The sequence below is a fragment of the Oncorhynchus tshawytscha genome, linkage group LG27 (genome assembly GCF_018296145.1).
Source record: "Oncorhynchus tshawytscha isolate Ot180627B linkage group LG27, Otsh_v2.0, whole genome shotgun sequence".
Classification (NCBI taxonomy): Eukaryota; Metazoa; Chordata; class Actinopteri; order Salmoniformes; family Salmonidae; genus Oncorhynchus; species Oncorhynchus tshawytscha.
Genome location: NC_056455.1, coordinates 12,090,778 through 12,112,539, shown reverse-complemented (window position 1 = coordinate 12,112,539; position 21,762 = coordinate 12,090,778). Strand labels below are relative to the sequence as shown.

The 21,762-nt window shown below is 40.0% G+C and overlaps 3 protein-coding genes and 2 pseudogenes across 4 annotated transcripts; 3 read left to right on the top strand and 2 right to left on the bottom strand.

Annotated features, from left to right (window-relative positions):
- The first annotated feature begins 3,543 nt into the window (after nucleotides 1-3,543).
- On the top strand, nucleotides 3,544-5,439 carry LOC112226094 (hemoglobin embryonic subunit alpha-like). 2 transcript variants are annotated; one of them, XM_024390327.2, is made up of 3 exons: nucleotides 3,544-4,275; nucleotides 4,509-4,716; nucleotides 4,893-5,439. In XM_024390327.2, the coding sequence occupies exons 1-3, from the start codon at nucleotides 4,181-4,183 to the stop codon at nucleotides 5,019-5,021; spliced, it is 432 nt and encodes a 143-aa protein (XP_024246095.1). In that variant the 5' UTR covers nucleotides 3,544-4,180; the 3' UTR covers nucleotides 5,022-5,439. The 2 variants fall into 2 exon arrangements, with proteins under 2 accessions (XP_024246095.1, XP_024246094.1); XM_024390326.2 differs by lacking the exon at nucleotides 3,544-4,275 and having other exon boundaries at nucleotides 4,331-4,716.
- Nucleotides 5,440-6,448: 1,009 nt separating this feature from the next.
- On the top strand, nucleotides 6,449-7,290 carry LOC112226093 (hemoglobin subunit beta-like). Its single transcript, XM_024390325.2, has 3 exons — nucleotides 6,449-6,631; nucleotides 6,741-6,963; nucleotides 7,067-7,290. The coding sequence occupies exons 1-3, from the start codon at nucleotides 6,540-6,542 to the stop codon at nucleotides 7,193-7,195; spliced, it is 444 nt and encodes a 147-aa protein (XP_024246093.1). The 5' UTR covers nucleotides 6,449-6,539; the 3' UTR covers nucleotides 7,196-7,290.
- Nucleotides 7,291-10,513: 3,223 nt separating this feature from the next.
- On the bottom strand, nucleotides 10,514-11,364 carry LOC112226099 (hemoglobin embryonic subunit alpha-like). The gene is made up of 3 exons (XM_024390333.1): nucleotides 11,242-11,364; nucleotides 10,931-11,138; nucleotides 10,514-10,733 (listed from the first exon to the last, which is right to left on the bottom strand). Exons 1-3 carry the CDS (start codon nucleotides 11,334-11,336, stop codon nucleotides 10,605-10,607), a joined length of 432 nt encoding a protein of 143 aa, XP_024246101.1. The 5' UTR covers nucleotides 11,337-11,364; the 3' UTR covers nucleotides 10,514-10,604.
- A 5,170-nt stretch (nucleotides 11,365-16,534) lies between these two features.
- Nucleotides 16,535-17,337, bottom strand: LOC112226101 (annotated as a pseudogene).
- Nucleotides 17,338-19,725: 2,388 nt separating this feature from the next.
- On the top strand, nucleotides 19,726-20,430 carry LOC112226088 (annotated as a pseudogene).
- Nucleotides 20,431-21,762: the final 1,332 nt, after the last annotated feature.

Sequence of the window (21,762 nt, the reverse complement as noted above, 5' to 3'; positions counted from 1 at the left end):
ATAACACAATACTGATCAATATATTGGTTATTCCGTTGATAAGAATTTGTTGCTGCTTGTGAAAATCTCTCTCTCGTGACCCCAGCGTCAAAGATAGGTTTCTCAATCTCACTTAGGCCAACGGCATAAGAGTTAAAGTAGGCTTGGCTACATTTTGTAATGGTTCCTATTTTACTGCCCCATTAAACAGAATAAAGTGAAGAGCATGGATGTGTGCTTAACAATATATTTTATTATTCATACAAAATGTCTTCTATAATAATATATACAGTGGGGCAAAAAAAGTATTTAGTCAGCCACCAATTGTGCAAGTTCTCCCACTTAAAAAGATGAGAGAGGCCTTTAATTTTCATCATATGTACACTTCAACTATGACAGACGAAATGAGAAAAAAATATCCAGAAAATCACATTGTAGGATTTTTTAGGAATTTATTTGCAAATTATGGTGGAAAATAAGTATTTGGTCACCTACAAACAAGCAAGATTTCTGGCTCTCACAGACCTGTAACTTCTTCTTTAAGAGGCTCCTCTGTCCTCCACTCGTTACCTGTATTAATGGCACCTGTTTGAACTTGTTATCAGTATATAAAAGACACCTGTCCACAACCTCAAACAATCACACTCCAAACTCCACTATGGCCAAGACCAAAGAGCTGTCAAAGGACACCAGAAACAAAATTGTAGACCTGCACCAGGCTGGGAAGACTGAATCTGCAATAGGTAAGCAGCTTGGTTTGAAGAAATCAACTGTGGGAGCAATTATTAGGAAATACAAGACCACTGATAATCTCCCTCGATCTGGGGCTCTACGCAAGATCTCACACCGTGAGGTCAAAATGATCACATGAACGTTGAGCAAAAATCCCAGAACCACACGGGGGGACCTAGTGAATGACCTGCAGAGAGCTGGGACCAAAGTAACAAAGCCTACCATCAGTAGCACACTACGCCACCAGGGACTCAAATCATGCAGTGCCCGATGTGTCCCCCTGCTTAAGCCAGTACAGTCCAGGCCCGTCTGAAGAATGCTAAAGAGCATTTGGATGATCCAGAAGAAGATTGGGAGAATGTCATATGGTCAGATGAAACCAAAATATAACTTTTTGGTAAAAACTCAACTCATTGTGTTTGGAGGACAAAGAATGCTGAGTTGCATCCAAAGAACACCATACCTACTGTGAAGCATGGGGGTGGAAACATCATGCTTTGGGGCTGTTTTTCTGAAAAGGGACCAGGACGACTGATCCGTGTAAAGGAAAGAATGAATGGGGCCATGTATCGTGAGATTTTGAGTGAAAACCTCCTTCCATCAGCAAGGGCATTGAAGATGAAACGTGGCTGGGTCTTTCAGCAATGATCCCAAGGAGTGGCTTCGTAAGAAGCATTTCAAGGTCCTGGAGTGGCCTAGCCAGTCTCCAGATCTCAACCCCATAGAAAATATTTGGAGGGAGTTGAAAGTCTGTGTTGCCCAGCAACAGCCCCAAAACATCACTGCTCTAGAGGAGATCTGCATGGAGGAATGGGCCAAAATGCCAGCAACAGTGTGTGAAAACCTTGTGAAGACTTACAGAAAACGTTTGACCTCTGTCATTGCCAACAAAGGGTATATAACAAAGTACTGAGATAAACTTTTGTTATTGACCAAATACTTATTTTCCACCATAATTTGCAAATAAATTCATAAAAAATCCTACAATGTGATTTTCTGGATTTTTTTTTCTCATTTCGTCTGTCATAGTTGAAGTGTACCTATAATGAAAATTACAGGCCTCTCTCATCTTTTTAAGTGGGAGAACTTGCACAATTGGTGGCTGACTAAATACTTTTTTGCCCCACTGTATATATGTGTGTGTGTGTGTGTGTGTGTGTGTGTGTGTGTGTGTGTGTGTGTGTGTGTGTGTGTGTGTGTGTGTGTGTGTGTGTGTGTGTGTGTGTGTGTGTGTGTGTGTGTGTGTGTATTTCACTATAGAACATGTCTTTAGTAATACTCTCTGCCTAGCGCAGAGACGACCACGGTCAGGAACTTCTGCCAGGCCGCTTGGACGTCTGGCATGAAGGCGAGCCCCATCTGGCAAGCCAGAACAATGGTGAGGCAGTTGCCCAGCAGTTGGGAAAAGGAAACGATTGAAACATTAGTCATTTATTTGCAACAGCAGTATTCTCTTGGATGTAAATCAATGAGGAAAAACGCATTGTTAATTTGTTTTAGGCACGTCCATTAGTACTCATATTTACAGCTTAAATTGTGACACAGGCTTTGACCCTACTGACTATGCGTCCAGCTCTGAATTTTTGTGGTCTGCTGCTTTTCAATGGGAGTTCACCCATTTTCATTCAATCGCCATATCTCCAGGAGCCAGGGGTCTTCAAAATGTTCTTGCCCAGGGACCATGTGCCAGGTTAACCGGCGGCCCAAGAACCCCCACAGTAAGTTAGCGGGGGAAAAATCCACATCTTGTCTTAGGATTAGGTGAATGATACACTATACTGTATATGCAAAAGTACACTATGTGGACACTCCTTCAAATTAGTGGGTTCGGCTATTTCAGCCACACTCGTTGCTGACAGGTGTTTGAAATCAAGCACACAGCCATGCAATCTCCATATTCAAACATTGGCAGTAGAATGGCCTTACTGAAGAGCTCAGTGACTTTCAAAGTGGCACAGTCATAGGATGCCACCTTTTCAACAGGTCAGTTTGTCAAATTTCTGCTCTGCTAAGCTCATAGAACGGGACCACCGAGTGCTGAAGAGCAGAACGTGTAAAAAATTGTCTGTCCTTGGTTTGCAACACTCAATCTGGAATTCCAAACTGCCTCTGGAAGCAATGTCAACACAATAACTATTCGTCAGGAGTTTCATGAAATGGGTTTCCTTGGCCGAGCAGCCGCATACAAGTCTAAGATCACCATGCACAATGCCAAGCTTCGGCTGGAGTGGTGTAAAGCTTGCCAACTCTGGAGCAGCGGAAGCACGTTCTCTGGAGTGATGAATCACGCTTCACCATCTGGCAGTCCGTCAGACTAATTTGGGTTTGGCAGATGCCAGGAGAACACTACCTGTTCCAATGCATAAACTGTAAAGTTTGGTGAAGGAGGAATAATGGTCTGGAGCTGTTTTTCATGGTTTGGGCTAGGCCCCTTAGTTCCAGTGAAGGGAAATCCTAGCGCTACAACATACAATGTCCTTCTAGACAATTATGTGCTTCCAACATTGGGGAAACAGTTTGGGGAAGGCCCTTATCTGTTTCAGTATGATATTGTCCCCATGCACAAAGTGAGGTCCACACAGAAGTGATTTATCGAGATTGGTGTGGAAGAACTTGACTGGCCTGCACAGAGCCTTGACCTCAACCCCATTGAACACCTATGGGATTAATTGAAATGCCGACTGCGAGCCAGGCCTTATAGCCCAAATCAGTGCCCGACCTCACTAATGCTCTTGTGTCTGAATGGAAGCAAGTCCCCACAGCAATGTTCCTACATCTAGTGGAAAGCCTTCCCAGAAGAGTGGAGGCTGTTGTAGCAGCAAAGGGGGAACCAGCTCCATATTAATGCCCATGATTTGGGAATGAGGTGGAAGAAGAAGTGTAAACTCCAAACACATTTTCACTAAAAGCAGCTGTTTAGCTCGATAAACAAAGGTTGGCAAAAATGAATGTCCAAGTCAAGAAAGATTAACAGCAGCCAGCAGCACTTGCAGCACTAGCCTATTAACGGGTCCTTTTTCAAAGCATAGGTCAGATAGACCAGTGAGTGTTGTTTGGCTTAATATTCGGAGTTGAGAAATAAAGTTGACATCGTTAAAAAGAAGATATGCTCATCTTTCCTACTGTCGGTATGTCATTCAAAATTAGTTTATTATGTTTTTTGCCAGCGATATTCATAACATTCAAAATAAAGTAATAAGAAGAAATCTACGAAAAGAAAGAAGAAAATAACGGCTGAATAACCCTGCCATGCGCCCATGACTTATTTTATCTATACTTGGCTGTGTGCCATGAGTTGTAAACAACTAAGATGACGCGCTATGATAAGAGATAACCAACGGGTCTCTTTTGGAGGTGGTTTCTGTGCAGCAGCGTTGTGCTTGGGCAGATCAGACGATACATAAAAAGAGCCCCGAAGCTGTGAACTCTATTGAGTTGGTTGGCAGCAAGTCAAGAAGTTGAAGCAACAATGAGTCTCTCGGCTAAGGACAAGGCAATTGTCAAGGCCTTTTTTGGCAAGGTTGCCGGCAGGGCAGAGGATGTTGGCAACGAGGCACTTTCCAGGTAGTTACAATTATTGAATTATTTACTACAAGTAATTGATCACTACAAGTATTTAAGACCTTTGAATAACTTGTGAATGGTTGAAAACTCCTTACCATACACGTGCGAAAAAATGGTACTCGCGCGTAAATGGAACTCTCTTTTTCCAATTCATATCAAGTTAAAAGAGTGGGGTCGTATAGTACAACGAGAAACATGCCACGCATAAACGACGTATGTTTTCAACCTCCCAGGACGCTGGTGGTGTACCCCCAGACCAAGACATATTTCTCCCATTGGAAGGACCTGAGCCCCGGCTCTGCCCCGGTCAGGAAGCACGGTGGGACCGTTATGGGAGGCGTCCTGGGTGCCATTGAGAAGATTGACGACCTTAGTGCTGGTCTTCTTACCCTCAGCGAGTTGCACGCCTTCATGTTGAGAGTGGATCCTGCCAACTTCAAGGTTAGTAAATAGTTTTAAAAAATGTACTTGTTTTCTTTCTCACTAGTAGCTTTTTTCCATTAGCAACCGTTGAAGTTTGAATACTGTAATAGCTTAATGTATGGATTTCAATCTTCAGAAACATACTCGTGAAATATGCTTCTAATAATGTTTCTGCTCTCCCTTCACATCCCCAGATCTTCAACCACAACATGCTGGTGACGCTGGCCATGATGTTCCCTGACGATTTCACCCCTGAGGTGCACGTGGCCACTGACAAGTTTCTGGCCCAGTTGGCCCTGGCTCTGTCTGAGAAGTACCGTTAGGCAATGAGACAGATTTCCACTTGACAATCTTTGTAGGGTGCCAATTTAAATGAAAAGATGCAATAAATGAATCCTACCGATCGAATCTGAAACGTTGTTGTCCTTGGTGATTAATCGTAGGCTATATGTTTTTTAATGTTTAGCTACTTATTTATTTAATTGATAGACCTAGATTATTGATTGTGAAATAATTACACAAATATATCCACTATCCACAAAGTTGAAACTTCCACTACTCCACTGTGGGTCCACAATGCCATTAATAGTTATAGCAATTATTATAGAAACTTCCACTACTCCACTGTGGGTCCACAATGCCATTAATAGTTATAGCAATTATTATAGTGATAGGTAACCACCACCTTCATTATCATTATTATGATCATTATTATCATTATTAGGCTACCATTTTTACATCACAATCATTATGACTGTACGTTTGTTTATGTGTAACTCTGTGTTGTTGTTTTTGTCGCACTGCTTTGCTTTATATTGGCTAGGTCGTTTGTAAATGGCCTACCTGGTTAAATAAAGGTGAAATTAAAATAAAATAAAATAAATTATATGACCTTACATCCTTATATGATATAAGTCATTACTGTTTGTCTTCTGGATGCCTACATTACCAGTATTTAGACCAGGTTATTATTTCATGAAATAATCAATAAACCAGAAGCACTGGTCTAATAATCAATAAACCAGAAGCACTGGTCTTGGATTAGATTTCTCACCCAAACTTTACATGAGAATGGCCCAGCTCTTATAGAGATAACTACAATAGGTCATTTATAGATAGATATAGGTTAGTTTGCACCATTTAATATTATACAACAATCACTATTTAAATAATTGCTCAAACTTGCACTTGCTTGAAAAAACATAGGCACACACATCTTGATATCGTACTTGTCATATTATTAAATAAAATACAATAATAAATACATGTATTGTGAATGAAAACATGCTTTATCATCATAACATTTAGATTAATGGAAGGAAAATACATTATTACAAAAATAAATTAATAATAATAAATGTTTTATTAGGCCTAAATGAAATAAAATAAAAGGCAGGCAACATATTTTCTTTATCGGCTTTTGGCAGAATTTTTTCTTAATTTGACTTATTGAAAACAAAAGTATGAATTACTTGTCTATACATCGGCAGTCACAGGACATTAAACTGTCCACATTTCCACCAACGCCACTTAAATCATTTCAAATATGAATTGGTAATAAATAATGATGGTCATTAATGAATGAGTATAAAAGGCACATGAGAACTATCGTCCCTGTCTTGGTGATTTGTTCCTTTCGGTCGTTGTCATTTACAGTGGGCTATGAATGGGCTGGCGTGGTACTGCAATTAATTTCTACAAAACATTGTTAACCCAGCCCACTCAAAACAGCTAAACCAATAGTTGGCTTTTGGTGTGGAGACAAAACGCGTATATAAGCTGTCTCTTCAGTAGCATGAACAGTACATATCATATTGAGTGATACCTACGCAAACGTCAATATGGTTCAGTGGACAGACTTCGAGCGCCAAACAATCCAGAGCATCTTCGGGAAGATGGACTACGATGACGTGGGTCCCGCGGCTCTTTCCAGGTCTTTGCTCTTTTTCATACCTCCTTGAAAATAGGCCTACATTTACATTGAACCTCGTGCATATTATATGATTAATGTAGTCACTCATAATTCCATTATTCACTTACAGGTGTCTGATCGTGTACCCCTGGACCCAGAGGTATTTTGGTAACTTCGGAAACCTCTCCAACGCCGCTGCCATCCAGGGAAACCCCAAGGTCGCGGCTCACGGAAAGACGGTCCTGCAAGGACTGGTCCTGGCTGTCAAGAACATGGATAACATCAAGGCCACCTTCACAGAGCTGAGCGTGCTGCACTCCGAGAAACTGCGCGTGGATCCCGACAACTTCCGGGTAAAGTTAAATGTTCTACTTCACACAAGGCACTTGCCTATCTATTAAAATAGTGTGGTAGAATGCGTTTTCTTACATGTCCATTTGCTCCTTTCTTTTGCAGCTGCTGGCTGACTGCCTTACTATTGTCGTTGCTGCGAGAATGGGTGCTGCCTTCACCGCTGACGTCCAGGGTGCTTTCCAGAAGTTCCTAGCCATCGTGGTGTGCTCCCTGTGCAGACAGTACCACTAGAGCGTTCGTTGCCGGCGTCAACATAGTCAGAGCAGCATCCGGCGCCCTTCATTGCATGTCTCAAAACAGATGTATCGATTCTGAAGGAAAAATAAAGTGCTAAATCGAAAACATATTTGTCATCGCTTTCATTATGTGTTCGTATGTCAACATGTATGGCCTACATTAACATATATTTTAAACAAATGAAAGGTCCACGTCAATAGGACTAGATCGTTTTTTTGTGGTTTACATAAGTCTATAAATTGTGCAGCTTATTTCAACTGGTACGCCTCCAAAGCACCCAATGTTCTGTCCAACCTAAATCACAAATATTGTCCTAAAATAACATTTCACACATATGAACTGTGACAACACACATGAGGGCTAAATTCCATAAATAGCGTTAGAATGACAAACCCAATAAATATGTAGGCTACAGCAGCCTAGAGGTAGGTAAATGGATGTTTCTTCCCTGTCCTCTCTCTGGCTAATGATGAAGACCTGTAGGCTACATGTGTGAACTGGGGAGGCCGGTTGAAGGCATGAGGAGCTTCAGAACGTATATAAAATAAAATCTAAATTAACTGTGTCTGCATTGATGTTCATAAAACTCCGACCTGCTATTGCGCATTGGAACCCAGAACGATATGTGAACACTTGGTCACAGCAACGCCGAGGACACCCAAACCAGAGTGGCCACCACAAAGCGCAGGAGCCTGACCCTCCCTGCAAGTTGCCGTAGCCCTGCTTAAGATATTTAGCCTGTATTGACTATCGGTTTAGACGCAGGGCATAGGGTGGCGCATAATTTGCCCAGCGTCGTCCAGGTTAGGGGAGGGTTTGGCCGGGGTAGGCCGTCATTGTAAAATAAAAATTTGTTATTAACTGACTTGCCTAGTTAAATAAAGGTTAAATGTTCTAGCTTGGTAGGCTATCTCGTGGTGGGGAAATTGAAATGTATATTGGGCCAAGTTGGAAGTAATAATGCATTTAGATTATAGTTTATTGAGATGCATAAATACACCACACCAAAAGCATGATTGTATGGCTGTTTTAAAACGAATTTCCTGCAATTCTACATAGTAATGATTTATGATCACTATTTGATCAATTGATTTATTGATTAAATCTTTGCAAATAAATTATATGAATTGATTATTTACCCCTACAGTGGGGCAAAAAAAGTATTTAGTCAGCCACCAATTGTGCAAGTTCTCCCACTTAAAAAGATGAAAGAGGCCTGTAATTTTCATCATAGGTACACTTCAACTATAACAGACAAAATAAGAAAAAAAAATCCAGAAAATCACATTGTAGGATTTTTAATGAATTTATTTGCAAATGATGGTGGAAAATAAGTATTTGGTCACCTACAAACAAGCAAGATTTCTGGCTCTCACAGACCTGTAACTTCTTCTTTAAGAGGCTCCTCTGTCCTCCACTCGTTCACTCGGGGGACCTAGTGAATGACCAGCAGGGAGCTGGGACCAAAGTAACAAAGCCTACCAGCAGTAACACACTATGCCGCCAGGGACTCAAATCCTGCAGTGCCAGGCGTGTCCCCCTGCTTAAGCCAGTACATGTCCAGGCCCGTCTGAAGTTTGCTAGAGAGCATTTGGATGATCCAGAAGAAGATTGGGAGAATGTCATATGGTCAGATGAAACCAAAATATAACTTTTTGGTAAAAACTCAACTCATTGTGTTTGGAGGACAAAGAATGCTGAGTTGCATCCAAAGAACACCATACCTACTGTGAAGCATGGGGGTGGAAACATCATGCTTTGGGGCTGTTTTTCTGCAAAGGGACCAGGATGACTGATCTGTGTAAACGAAAGAATGAATGGGGCCATGTATCGTGAGATTTTGAGTGAAAACCTCCTTCCATCAGCAAGGACATTGAAGATGAAACGTGGCTGGGTCTTTCAGCATGACAATGATCCCAAACACCGCCCGGGCAAAGAAGGAGTGGCTTCGTAAGAAGCATTTCAAGGTCCAGGAGTGGCCTAGCCAGTCTCCAGATCTCAACCCCATAGAAAATCTTTGGAGGGAGTTGAAAGTCCGTTTTGCCCAGCAACAGCCCCAAAACACCATTGCTCTAGAGGAGATCTGCATGGAGGAATGGGCCAAAATACCAGCAACAGTGTGTGAAAACCTTGTGAAGACTTACAGAAAACGTTTGACCTCTGTCATTGCCAACAAAGGGTATATAACAAAGTATTGAGATAAACTTTTGTTATTGACCAAATACTTATTTTCCACCATAATTTGCAAATAAATTCATTAAAAATCCTACAATGTGATTTTCTGGATTTTTTTCTTCTCATTTTGTCTGTCATAGTTGAAGTGTACCTATGATGAAAATTACAGGCCTCTCTCATATTTTTAAGTGGGAGAACTTGCACAATTGGTGGCTGACTAAATACTTTTTTGCCCCACTGTATGTTATATTTTATTCTATTATTGTAACCATGTGTTCAAGCTAATCAAATCCAAAGTTTATTTTGCGCTGTCATTTTGGAACCATGAAGGGCACTCCAATCGTTTACAATAACACTCATCAAGACCTGTCGCCTATGACTAATAGTCTTTACTCATCACTTATTATTATTATTACTAATAGAAGATCATCACTTCTCACAATGGTGCTCGTTTAGTAAAGTTAGATCAAAGCTGAATCAATGTCTCGTAAGATCACATAACAATTACTTTTTAGTTTACATAACAGAACCGAATATAATAGCATAGCATAATAGGCCGATAGGCTAATGTTACTGTTCCACCAAAAACACCTCATCATCTGTATAATGAGATTTTAGAATGGTTTGTAAAAAAAAACATTTTTTTTTTAAGTATCGTGCGCCAAAACTCAACAGGATAGATGCTTAGATTGAAACAAAATACAAGAAAGGCTAATAGTCTGTTAACACCATCTGCTCTGAACAGTCATTCGACAAGATCGAAATGCATAGACTATTCCCATGAAACTGATAGAGATCTATCAAGTTATTTGAATGCAGATGCAGTTTCGCCGGTAAAACATGAATAACTCTCATTCACGATTGACAGTGATGATGGCCTATTTTGAAATTAGGTATGCCTAACTTGGTGTTTGAGGGTATTACAAATATAAAATGTTCTTGAGACAACATGTGTGGGCAAAAGCAGACGTTGCAATTGGAAGACGCATGTTATAACAGGGCTCTCCAAACCTGTTCGTTTGTGTCATGTTTAATTGATGCATAATGCCAATCCTGGCTGTTTTCGCCACACAATTAATTACATTGCAAAATCTGCTTTCCCTTTAAATAAAAACGATCAAGATAAACAGTTGTTGATGACGGTATTTTTATTCCATGATTCATATCATACAACACGTGCACATTTATGATCAACACAGAAAACCGAGAGGATTTATCTTCTCGCCTTTTAACGATACTTCTCGGAAAGGGCCAGGGCCAACTTGGCGAGGAACTTGTCCACAGACACGTGTACCTCAGGGGTAAAGTCAGCAGGGAACATCATGGCTAGCACCACCAGGATGTTGTGGTTGATGATCTGTAGATGTAGCGGGAATAGAGTAATTATTATCAAGCCTTTTAGGCATAGTCCATATGCGAAAGATAGTGTTTCTGAACATTCAATTGGAACCTTCACAAAATACAAACATAGAGCTCAAATTTGGACACGGTCGCCACTCTGATATTTTGAGAAAGGGTGAATCGTTTTATTGATTCAGTAAGTTATTTAGTCACCTTGAAGTTGGCGGGATCCACACGCAGGGTGAAGGCGTGCAGCTCGCTGAGGGTCAGAAGCCCACCGGTCAGGTCGTCGATCTTGGTCACGGCATCCAGGACGCCTCCCATAACGGTCAGACCGTGCTTCTTGACGGGAGCAGAGCCGGGGCTCAGGTCCGTCCAGTGGGAGAAGTAGGTCTTGGTCTGGGGGTACACCACCAGGGTCCTGGAAATAAAACATGTGATCATGTATTATGATTTAACGTGCGTAAATGCACCGCATAACTCTGTTACAAAGCAATCCGTTCAATATATAATGACGTCGTTACCTAGAGAGAGCCTCATTTCCGATGTCCTCTGCTTTGCCAGACACCTTTCCAAAAAAGGCTGTCACGATCTGTTTGTCCTTGGCTGTGAGACTCATTCTAGCGGTTTCTATGACGTAAGATACTACTGGTGTCATAAGAGTGGACACTGGGTGTATTTATATGGTCTGTAAAGATCTCTTTGTCTTAGCTCCACCTACAACTGGAAGTCATTGGATGTACACAATGTGGAGTTTGGTGATAACCATTAGTATATTGATAACCAACAATATATTGCTATTTCATTATGATCAATCACAAATGTTACCCTTTACGCACGGATATACAGTATGTGTAAGTGTTATGACGATAGTGCTGAAAAACGGAAGAATCATGCTTCAAATTGTTATGAATCTAAAGGCTACATTATGCATGATGCAACAATGTATTTTATACTTCTTATAATATAATGAATAATGTCAGCTGGACGTTTTATGCACATGGAATGGTCTTTGGAATTTGTCTGATTAATATTTTTGGGCTATGTAGGCGTTCATTTGTTTTATTGACTCATTCATTGATTAATTCGTTGATGTAATCATGAATTAATTAATTGGATAATACATTAATTAATTAATTAATTCAGTAAATATGCCTACTACAATGACCAAAGTCATTATAGACTGTATTTCTCATTAATCTCACCCTGTTTTGTCAAGGGTGGTACCAAACAAATGATGAGGGACATCTCGTTGGCAACGGTTGAGTGCCAAGATTGCTGTCTTATCTCTGCAACAGTGACACCGCACGCCTTCCGGTGAGGTGTGTTGAAGGTTGATTGGTATACGTTTTCTCAGTAGGTCAATAGTTATGGTTAGGCCAGGTCTATTGTTCAAGTCACATGCTGCTGAACCTCTATAATCCTTACCACGTCGTGCGATGTCACTCAGATTTCCCTAAAAATAGGTAAATGCATATGTGTGTCCATTGCATGAGAGTATATCCTGCATAGGCTTTGTTCACCAATATCTATCCTGATGTCGTAGTAGCAGCTTATAGAGGGCATGTCACCGTTTGTCAGGTGCGTGGATAAAATCGGAGTAATACGTTTTGTCAAGAAGAATATTGATTGTTTGGGTTAGCTAATACACCCTGCATGATACATGTATAAGTGAAGTATATCTCACTTGCTTTTCAAAAGGTGGCGCTGGTGAAACTACTGTGAAGGCTACTCTAACCGTCTACTCTAACCTTGGCACCTCCACTTCTCTCGACCAGAGAGATAGAGGAAAGGTGAGCCAATGATTATTATGTTCACATTATTTGTGTACCCTTTTTGTTTCCTATCCCATAGCATAACGCGATTAGCCTATTTCGTCACCAATTGAAACTAGTAAAATAGCCTATATCTGCATTTTTATTGAAAACATTATAGGCCTACTTACAGGGTTTGCATGGATCCAGCACCATGCCTAATGATTAAACTACACACTTCCTAACGTGTTGTAACGATGTGTTATAATAAGGTTGAAGTCCTCTTGAGTCGTCTTGTTTAAATAGTGCCGTTGCGTAATTCAGGTGCTTTTCCGAACATTAAGCACGTTGCTCTTCAAACCCATTTGGAATGCCAACGTTCAGCTACAGTACCAGTAAAAAGTTTGGACACACCAACTCATTCCAGGGTTTTTCTTTATTTTTTTACGTTGTTATAAGGGCACAAGGCGAGACCCAGATGTAGACACAGGAGGCAGATGGTTAGAGTCTTTGTAGTTTATTTATATCCAAAAGGAGTAGGCAAGAGAATGGTCGTGGACAGGCAAAATGTCAAAACCAGATTCTGAGTCCAAGAGGTACAAAGTTGCAGACAGGCTCGATGTCAGGGCAAGCAGAGGGTCAGGTGGGTACGGAGTCCAGAAAAAAACAGGCAAAGGTTAAAACCGGGAAGAGTAGAAAAAGATAATAGAAAACAGGAGCATGGGGGAAAAACACGCTCAGAGAGACAGGAAACACTGGGATAAATACACTGGTGAAAATAAGCAACACCTGGAGGGGGTGGAGACAATAACAATGACAATGACAGGTGGAACAGATCGGGGCGTGACAGTTGTAGAATAATAGTGAAGACATCAAAACTATGAAATAACAAATGGAATCATGTAGTAACCAAAAAAGTGTTAAACAAATCAACAGACATCTCAACTTTTCAGAAGACATTGCGTGAATCAGAGCTTCATGGTTGAATTGCTGCAAAGAAACCACTACTAAAGGAGACCAATAGGAAGAAGAGACATGATTGGGCCAAGAACCACGAGTAATAGACATTAGACTGTGGAAACCTGTCCTTTGGTCTGATGAGTCAAAATTTGAGATTTTTGGTTCCAACCGCCATGTCTTTGTGGGACGCAGAGTAGGTGAACGCATGATCTCTACATCTGTGGTTCCCACCGTGAAGCATGGAGGAGGAGGTGTGATGGTGTGGGGGTGCATGGCTGATGACACTGTCAGTGATTTATTTAGAATTCAAGGCACGCCTAACCAGCATGGCTACTACAACATTCTGCAGCGATACTCCATCCCATCTGTTTTGCGTTTAGTGGGACTACCATTTGTTTTTCAACAAATATCTCAAATATCAAATATATTTTGATTTGTTTAACACTTTTTTGGTTACTACCTGATTCAATATGTGTTATTTCATAGTTGTGATGTCCTAACTATTATTCTACAATGTAGAAAATAGTGAAAATATAGAAAAACCCTTGAATGAGTTGGTGTGTCCAAACTTTTGCCTGATACTGTATATGCAAATTGCACCTACCTGAGGCAGGTAACAGTTAACTTGGGCAACATGATAGACTACCTTAATTTTCCTACGGTAGTGTATTAGAAAACAAGGACTGTTTTGATATAATTACTATAATAACACAACATTTTCAACTGGATCTTCAGAACTAGCTAACTAGCTAACCGCAACCCTGGATGATTACCACGCTCAAGGTACTAAACGATATCATAACCGCCATCGATAAAAGACAGTACTGTGCAGCCGTCTTCATCGACCTTGCCAAGGCTTTCGACTCTGTCAATCACCATATTCTTATCGGCAGACTCAGTAGCCTCGGTTTTTCGGATGACTGCCTTGCCTGGTTCACCAATTACTTTGCAGACAGAGTTCAGTGTGTCAAATCGGAGGGCATGCTGTCCGGTCCTCTGGCAGTCTCTATGGCGGTGCCACAGGGTTCAATCCTCGGGCCGACTCTTTTCTCTGTATATATCGATGATGTTGCTCTTGCTGCGGGCGATTCCCTGATCCACCTCTACGCAGACGACACCATTCTATATACTTCCGGCCCGTCCTTGGACACTGTGCTATCTAACCTCCAAACGAGCTTCAATGCCATATAACACTCCTTCCGTGGCCTCCAACTGCTCTTAAACGCTAGTAAAACCAAATGCATGCTTTTCAACCGTTCGCTGCCTGCACCCGCACGCCTGACCAGCATCACCCTGGATGGTTCCGACCTTGAATATGTGGACATCTATAAGTACCTAGGTGTCTGGCTAGACTGTAAACTCTCCTTCCAGACTCATATCAAACATCTCCAATCGAAAATCAAATCAAGAGTCGGCTTTCTATTCCGCAACAAAGCCTCCTTCACTCACGCCGCCAAACTTACCCTAGTAAAACTGACTATCCTACCGATCCTCGACTTCGGCGATGTCATCTACAAAATTGCTTCCAACACTCTACTCAGCAAACTGGATGCAGTTTATCACAGTGCCATCTGTTTTGTCACTAAAGCACCTTATACCACCCACCACTGCGACTTGTATGCTCTAGTCGGCTGGCCCTCGCCACATATTCGTCGCCAGACCCACTGGCTCCAGGTCATCTACAAGTCCATGCTAGGTAAAGCTCCGCCTTATCTCAGTTCACTGGTCACGATGGCAACACCCATCCGTACCACGCGCTCCAGCAGGTGTATCTCACTGATCATCCCTAAAGCCAACACCTCATTTGGCCGCCTTTCGTTCCAGTTCTCTGCTGCCTGTGACTGGAACAAATTGCAAAAATCGCTGAAGTTGGAGACTTTTATCTTCCTCACCAACTTCAAACATCTGCTATCTGAGCAGCTAACCGATCGCTGCAGCTGTACATAGTCTATCGGTAAATAGCCCACCCATTTTTACCTACCTCATCCCCATACTGTTTTTAGTTATTTACTTTTCTGCTCTTTTGCACACCAATATCTCTACCTGTACATGACCATCTGATCATTTATCACTCCAGTGTTAATCTGCAAAATTGTAATCATTTTTCTACTGTCTTATTGACTTGTTAATTGTTTACTCCATGTGTAACTCTGTGTTGTCTGTTCACACTGCTATGCTTTATCTTGGCCAGGTCGCAGTTGCAAATGAGAACTTGTTCTCAACTAGCCTACCTGGTTAAATAAAGGTGAAAAAAAAAACAATACTGAACAATTTATTGATTATTCCATTGATAAGAATTTGTTGCTGCATGTGATATTTTACCAAATCTCTCTCTCGTGACCCCAGCGTCAAAGATAGGTGTAAGGGCTATTTGACCAAGAAGGAGAGTGATGGAGTGCTGCATCAGATGACTTGGCATCCACAATCCCTCGACCTCAACCCAATTGAGATGGTTTGGGATGAGTTGGATCGCAGAGTGAAGGAAAAAGCAGCCAACAAGTGCTCAGCGAATTGGGAACTCCTTCAAGACTGTTGGAAAAGCATTCCAGGTGAAGCTGGTTGAGAGAATGCCAAGTGTTGAAACTTGTCATCAAGGCAAACAGTGGCTCTTTGAATAATCTCAAATCTCAAATATATTTTGATTTGTTTAAGACTTTTTTTGTTACTACATGATTCCATGTGTGTTAATTCATAGTTTTGATGTAGAAAATAATTTTAAAAAAGTAAAACCCTTGAATGAGTAGGTGTGTCCAAACTTTTGACTGATACTGTATATGCAAATTCCGCCTACCTGAGACAAGAAAAAGTTCACCTGGGCAACATATTTTCTGATAGACTAACTTACTTTTCCTACGTTAGTGTATTAGAAAACAAGGATTGTTTTGATATAATTACTATAATAACATAATACTGATGAATATAATGATTATTCCGTTGATCAGAGCTCGTTGCTGCTTGTGATATTTTACCAAATATACTCTCTCTCTCTCTCACTTAGGCCAACGGCATAAGAGTTAAACTAGGCTTGGCTACATTTTGTAATAACCCCTATTTTACTGCCCATCAAACAGAATAAAGTGAAGAGCATGGATGTGTGCTTAACAATATATTTTATTATTCATACAAACTGTCTTTTATAATAGAACATGTCTTTAGTAGTACTGTCTGCCCAGCGCAGAGACGACCACGGCCAGGAACTTCTGCCAGGCCGCTTGGACGTCCGGCGTGAAGCCGCGCCCCATCTAGGAGGCCAAAACAATGGTGAGGCAGTCGCCCAGCAGTGGGAAAAGGAAAAGATTGAAACGTTAGTCATTTATTTGCAACAGCAGTATTCTCTTGGATGTAAATCAATGAGGAAAAACGTATTGTTAATTTGTTTTAGGCACGTCCATTGGTACTCATATTTACACGTCTTTTCAACTCCAAAATCTTACCCTGAAGTTGTCGGGATCCACATGAAGTCTCTCAGAGTGCAGAACGCTCAGCTCGACGTAGGTGTTATTGACGTCATCCATATTCTGCACAGCTCACACGAGGCCATTCAGCACCGTGATGCCATGGTTGACAACTTTTTTATTGCCCATGATAGCCAGTGCGCTGTTTAAGTCTCCAAAGGTTCCAAAGTACCTCTGAGTCCATGGATATACAATAAGACACATGGAAAATACAAATTACATTATAACATACATAATATAAACTAATCAAATATAATTCAATGAATCCGTAGAATTGCGCACACATATAAGACAAGACTAGAAAAGTAAAATGATAAATTATCAATATATTTTATTTCCTTGCAATATTATAAGCCGACCATCTCAAAGCAAGGGGTCCGAACACTTTGACCTTGATTTTGCCCCAGGTCTCTAAGATGAGCTTCCGCTCTTCAACAGTCCAGTCAACCATGTTGAAGGTGTTGTGTGTGTCCTCTGATCTGTGAGAAGATCCGTCAGTGTCGGGCACTGGGGCTTTTTCATTTATATTGAATCCCTCCGACCCAGTGGGTGAATCAAACGTGGAGGACTCGTGCCAAAAACGACATCAAAGGTCCGCAAAACGTTAATGGTAATCTATCATTCCTTGTCAGCCAGCTGGTCTTATCGACCAACACCATATAATCATAGTTCTGCCGACATTTCCAACCGGCAACTGAGGTCGACTTATGGAAAAGTTTCACACCGGCAATATGTGGCTGTGTTATTAGTACCTTATAAAAGCACCATCAAGACGTCAACTGTAGTTAACAGTCGTTTTATATTATTCAGTGCTAGCTTCGTGAATTACTATAACAACGATTGTAAATTACCACCAGTCACTGCAAAATGTGGTAGACAACAAGAATGTGGTAGAAAGAAAGAAGTTGACTTTCTTGAAAGGGACCGAGCTAAAAGGGCTGTTTATCAGTGAAGTATAGGCTCACGTTTTATCTTGCCGTTCTACGTAAAAGCTCCAATTGGTTGCCTTGTCCTGATAAGCCATTAGAAACACCCTTTTCTTGGCAACAACCATCTACTTACCCCGAATGTATTGGGCAATATGGTATTAACTGATAAGTAAATCATTTTTTTGATATGAATTAATTGCGGGGTCAGGATTATAAATCAATTTATTCACTTTAGTCAATCTAAATCAGTCTCGCTCATATTAAATAATACAACATTATTATTCTATAACCCAGTGTTCACGATAATTACGCATCAAATAAATAAGACATATACCAAACGAAACATCTGTCATACGTTGGCCCCATAAGCTTGTCCCCCAATATGGCCAAATGAATAACTACACCATCAGTAAAAAACAAAACAAAAAAATACAAAAAAATAAGAAATAATTTTTGGACTAATTATACTTAATACGTCGCAAAGTATATTTTAAATTGAATTAGGTTCTCTCCGTTCATGTAATTTTACGCAAAAGCCATTCTATAGATAGTAACTAAAGAAATACGTTTATTGAGTTATCTTGATGTAAGGCATTCAAGATCTGCAATGTCATGAGCCTCCTATCCTCATCTCCACAACCTATGTATTACTTTATTTACGACCTAACGACGAGGTCAAAAAAGTCGTTTTCATCGTTTTGAAAACACATGAATGGATACTGTACAGTATATTTCCAGATATCGTTTTTAGATACTTCCTTTTATATTGGTTCACTTAGGCTACTACTTTTGAGCAAAAAAAAACCTGATGAACTCATATTCGATAACTATTATGTTATCCAAGTAAATGGGTAAAATTATATAATTTTTATTTTATTTCACCCAATCTGCCAATACCTTAATAAGATATTTGACTAAGTAGGGTCTTGTTTTATAGAGCCTTCTTAGCGTTAAGATAATCGTTTGAACCTTCTTACCGTGTATATTTAATAGCCGAGGTGTTTCCCAGAGCCTTCGTCAAGTAACGTGGCTCTTGAAAACAGCATATCTACACTAGTGATCCAGACGCTTTTTTATCCTTCCGGGTCAGTTTATTTCCCGATCTCCGCTAAACATATACATATATAAACATATAATCAATATGTTTAGGCTATCTGTCTGACTGTGACTGCCGATAACTGCAGAAAGAAGTCGAGAAAAAATACGAAGGATAAAACCGAGATTTCTGCATTGAAAGATATGTAGGCTATTGAAATCATATTGAAATCAACGTCATGTTCAGTCAATTGAGTTATATTTTGCCACTAGGTTATTTTTGTCTCAATGTGTTTCATGATGTGTGACAACATGTGAACAATGATGGGCCCAATATGTAATTTAGTGCATTATTATTGGGAAAGCCTAGGCTAATAAACCGCCCCAATAGCCTACTTGCAGCCATATGTGGCAATTTCTCTCTAGGTGCTGATCCGTCGTCAGTATTCTTGTGGAATAATTCTTATGATAAGGTGAGAGAAAGCTGATCCAAGAGCAGCGCTGTTTTTCTTTGGAATATATCAGTATCAATTCACTTAGCGAACATTCTCTCCATGTGCTTGTTTGGGAAACAACAAACTCTTAAAGAGTTGGCTCGTAAATAACGAAGTTACATCGCACCTGGGAAAGTTACATCTCAATGTGTTATGTGTCTTGAACATGTTAAACCTTACGTTTAAAAACGAGTCATTTGTGTTTCAAATTCTTTTCTATTAAAATTGTCAGTACTACAATTTCAACAAAAAAATGGAATACGTTCAAGTTGGCAAGCATCTTGGAGGTGGGTCTGGGTTCTGCCATGCGGCTTGTTTAATATAAAAACGTTCGTTTGTAACAGCTCATCGCTGAACTTTTACTGAAGTAAAAAGACAACAATGAGTCTCACCGCTATGGACAAGGCAGTGGTCGGGGCCTTCTGGGCCAAGGTGTCCGGCAAGGCTGAGGACGTCGGATGCGATGCTCTTTCTAGGTAATGGAATTAGCTAGCCTTAAATCTCGATATGTATTTTTCCTCCCGTGCAGAATGCTGGTGGTGTACCCCCAGACCAAGACATACTTCTCCCACTTGCCGGACCTGAGCCCCGGTTCTGCCCCGGTCAGGAAGCATGGTAAGACCATCATGGGAGCGATATCAGCTGATGTACGAAGGGCTATATAAATAAATTTGATTTGATTTGATTTGATGGGAGGCGTCGGTGAAGCCGTGGCCAAGATGGACGACCTCACCACAGGTCTCCTCACCCTCAGCGAGCTGCACGCCTTCCAGCTGCGTATAGATCCATCCAACTTCAAGGTGAGGACAGTATAATATTTTTTTAAACATTTCAATCGGCTACGTTTTACAGTACAATAGACAACATAGGTTTAAAAAAACTACATTAAAGATACATACGAACTCATTTCCATTTATTTCCTCTTGTAGATCCTGTCCCACAACATATTGGTGGTGCTGGCCATTTTGTTCCCCGCTGACTTCACCCCAGAGGTTCATGTGTCCGTGGACAAGTTCCTGGCCGCACTGGCCCTGGCTCTGGCCGAAAATCACAGATAAACTATGGGGCATCATCAGATCAGACATATGGCAGCATGTGCTCAATGCTCTGTCTTGTTCTAAATGATGAATAAATGTTCAAACGCACATAACCACGTTATCTGGTCTTTACCTTGCTTTTTAGTCGTGTACTTTGCTTTTTAGTCGTGTTGTAGCGTCTGGACTTGATATGATGAAATACGTAGCTTTTTTTAAAGGCTGAAATAACTATTTCTCAAAATCTTGACGAAATGCTAAAAAGTATTCATAAAGAAAACGGAGGAAATGCAAAACATTGCCGCATGTCCATGAGCAGTCCTCTAAGAAGTTTGCAGTAAACATTTCGTAGGTGGTCTAAAAATATTAAAGTGGTAACGAGGAACTCAACGTACAAATACCGGCAGTAGCCGATAGAATAATCAAATAGCCCTCTTCGAACTTGCTATTGAAAAACAAGATGGAACAAACCATTTGACATACAAATAAATCAGTCAAATGTTAATTTGTCACATACACATGTTTAGCAGATGTTATTTCGGGTGTAGCGAAATGCTTGTAAACAACATCGAAAAAGGATTTGATAGACTACCAACATATTATTTGTAAATATTATGAATAGATTATAAGCAGATAGTATCTATAATACTAAAATGTAAAACATAGCCTAATGATTTTGATTGGCTGATCATGCTACATTCTTAACGTAATATTACTTATTTTTTATTAACCAATGTGGTTCAGTTTCCATTAAAATGTCAACAGTAAAATGTCGAATTTTACACCATTTCAAATGAAATACACAGTATATCTTGTTTAATTTCGTAGCAATATTGGTTGATTAATTAATTGATTCGTCGGTCTATTATTAATGAGAAGTTAGCAGTAAAAGATTAAAAAGTAAAAAGAAAAAATTCGAGAAGGGGAACAAAGTTGAAATTGTAGCCTATAGATTGATCAAACGGCTCGCTTAGAACTTGCTACTGATAAACAATATTGAACAAACTATTTGACATACAAAAATAATATATATTAGATAATTAGGTTAATTAGGCTAATTAAGGACTATATATATATATATATACATATATATATATATATATATATTATGAATGGATTTATATTATTTCTTAATTACATTTCCTATACACTTAACATTTAATAATATATAATATATATAGTATATAGTATATATAGTAGTAATATAATATATATTAGTATATATAATATATAATATATATTAGATAATTAGGTTAATTAGGCTAATTAAGGTCTATATATATATATATATATATATATTATGAATGGAATTATTTTATTTCTTAATTACATTTCCTATACACATAAAAACGTATATAACGTGTAAAACATAACCTAGTGGTTT

Coding starts and splice junctions, on each gene's coding strand:
- LOC112226099 (XM_024390333.1), bottom strand. CDS start 11,336: ATGAGTCTCACAGCCAAGGACAAACAGATCGTGACAGCCTTTTTTGGA. Junction 11,139..11,241: donor GGAAATGAGGCTCTCTCTAG/GTAACGACGTCA, acceptor TTTTATTTCCAG/GACCCTGGTGGTGTACCCCC. Junction 10,734..10,930: donor TGGATCCCGCCAACTTCAAG/GTGACTAAATAA, acceptor CTACATCTACAG/ATCATCAACCACAACATCCT.
- LOC112226094 (XM_024390326.2), top strand. CDS start 4,405: ATGGAACTCTCTTTTTCCAATTCATATCAAGTTAAAAGAGTGGGGTCG. Junction 4,717..4,892: donor TGGATCCTGCCAACTTCAAG/GTTAGTAAATAG, acceptor TCACATCCCCAG/ATCTTCAACCACAACATGCT.
- LOC112226093 (XM_024390325.2), top strand. CDS start 6,540: ATGGTTCAGTGGACAGACTTCGAGCGCCAAACAATCCAGAGCATCTTC. Junction 6,632..6,740: donor GGTCCCGCGGCTCTTTCCAG/GTCTTTGCTCTT, acceptor ATTCACTTACAG/GTGTCTGATCGTGTACCCCT. Junction 6,964..7,066: donor TGGATCCCGACAACTTCCGG/GTAAAGTTAAAT, acceptor TTTCTTTTGCAG/CTGCTGGCTGACTGCCTTAC.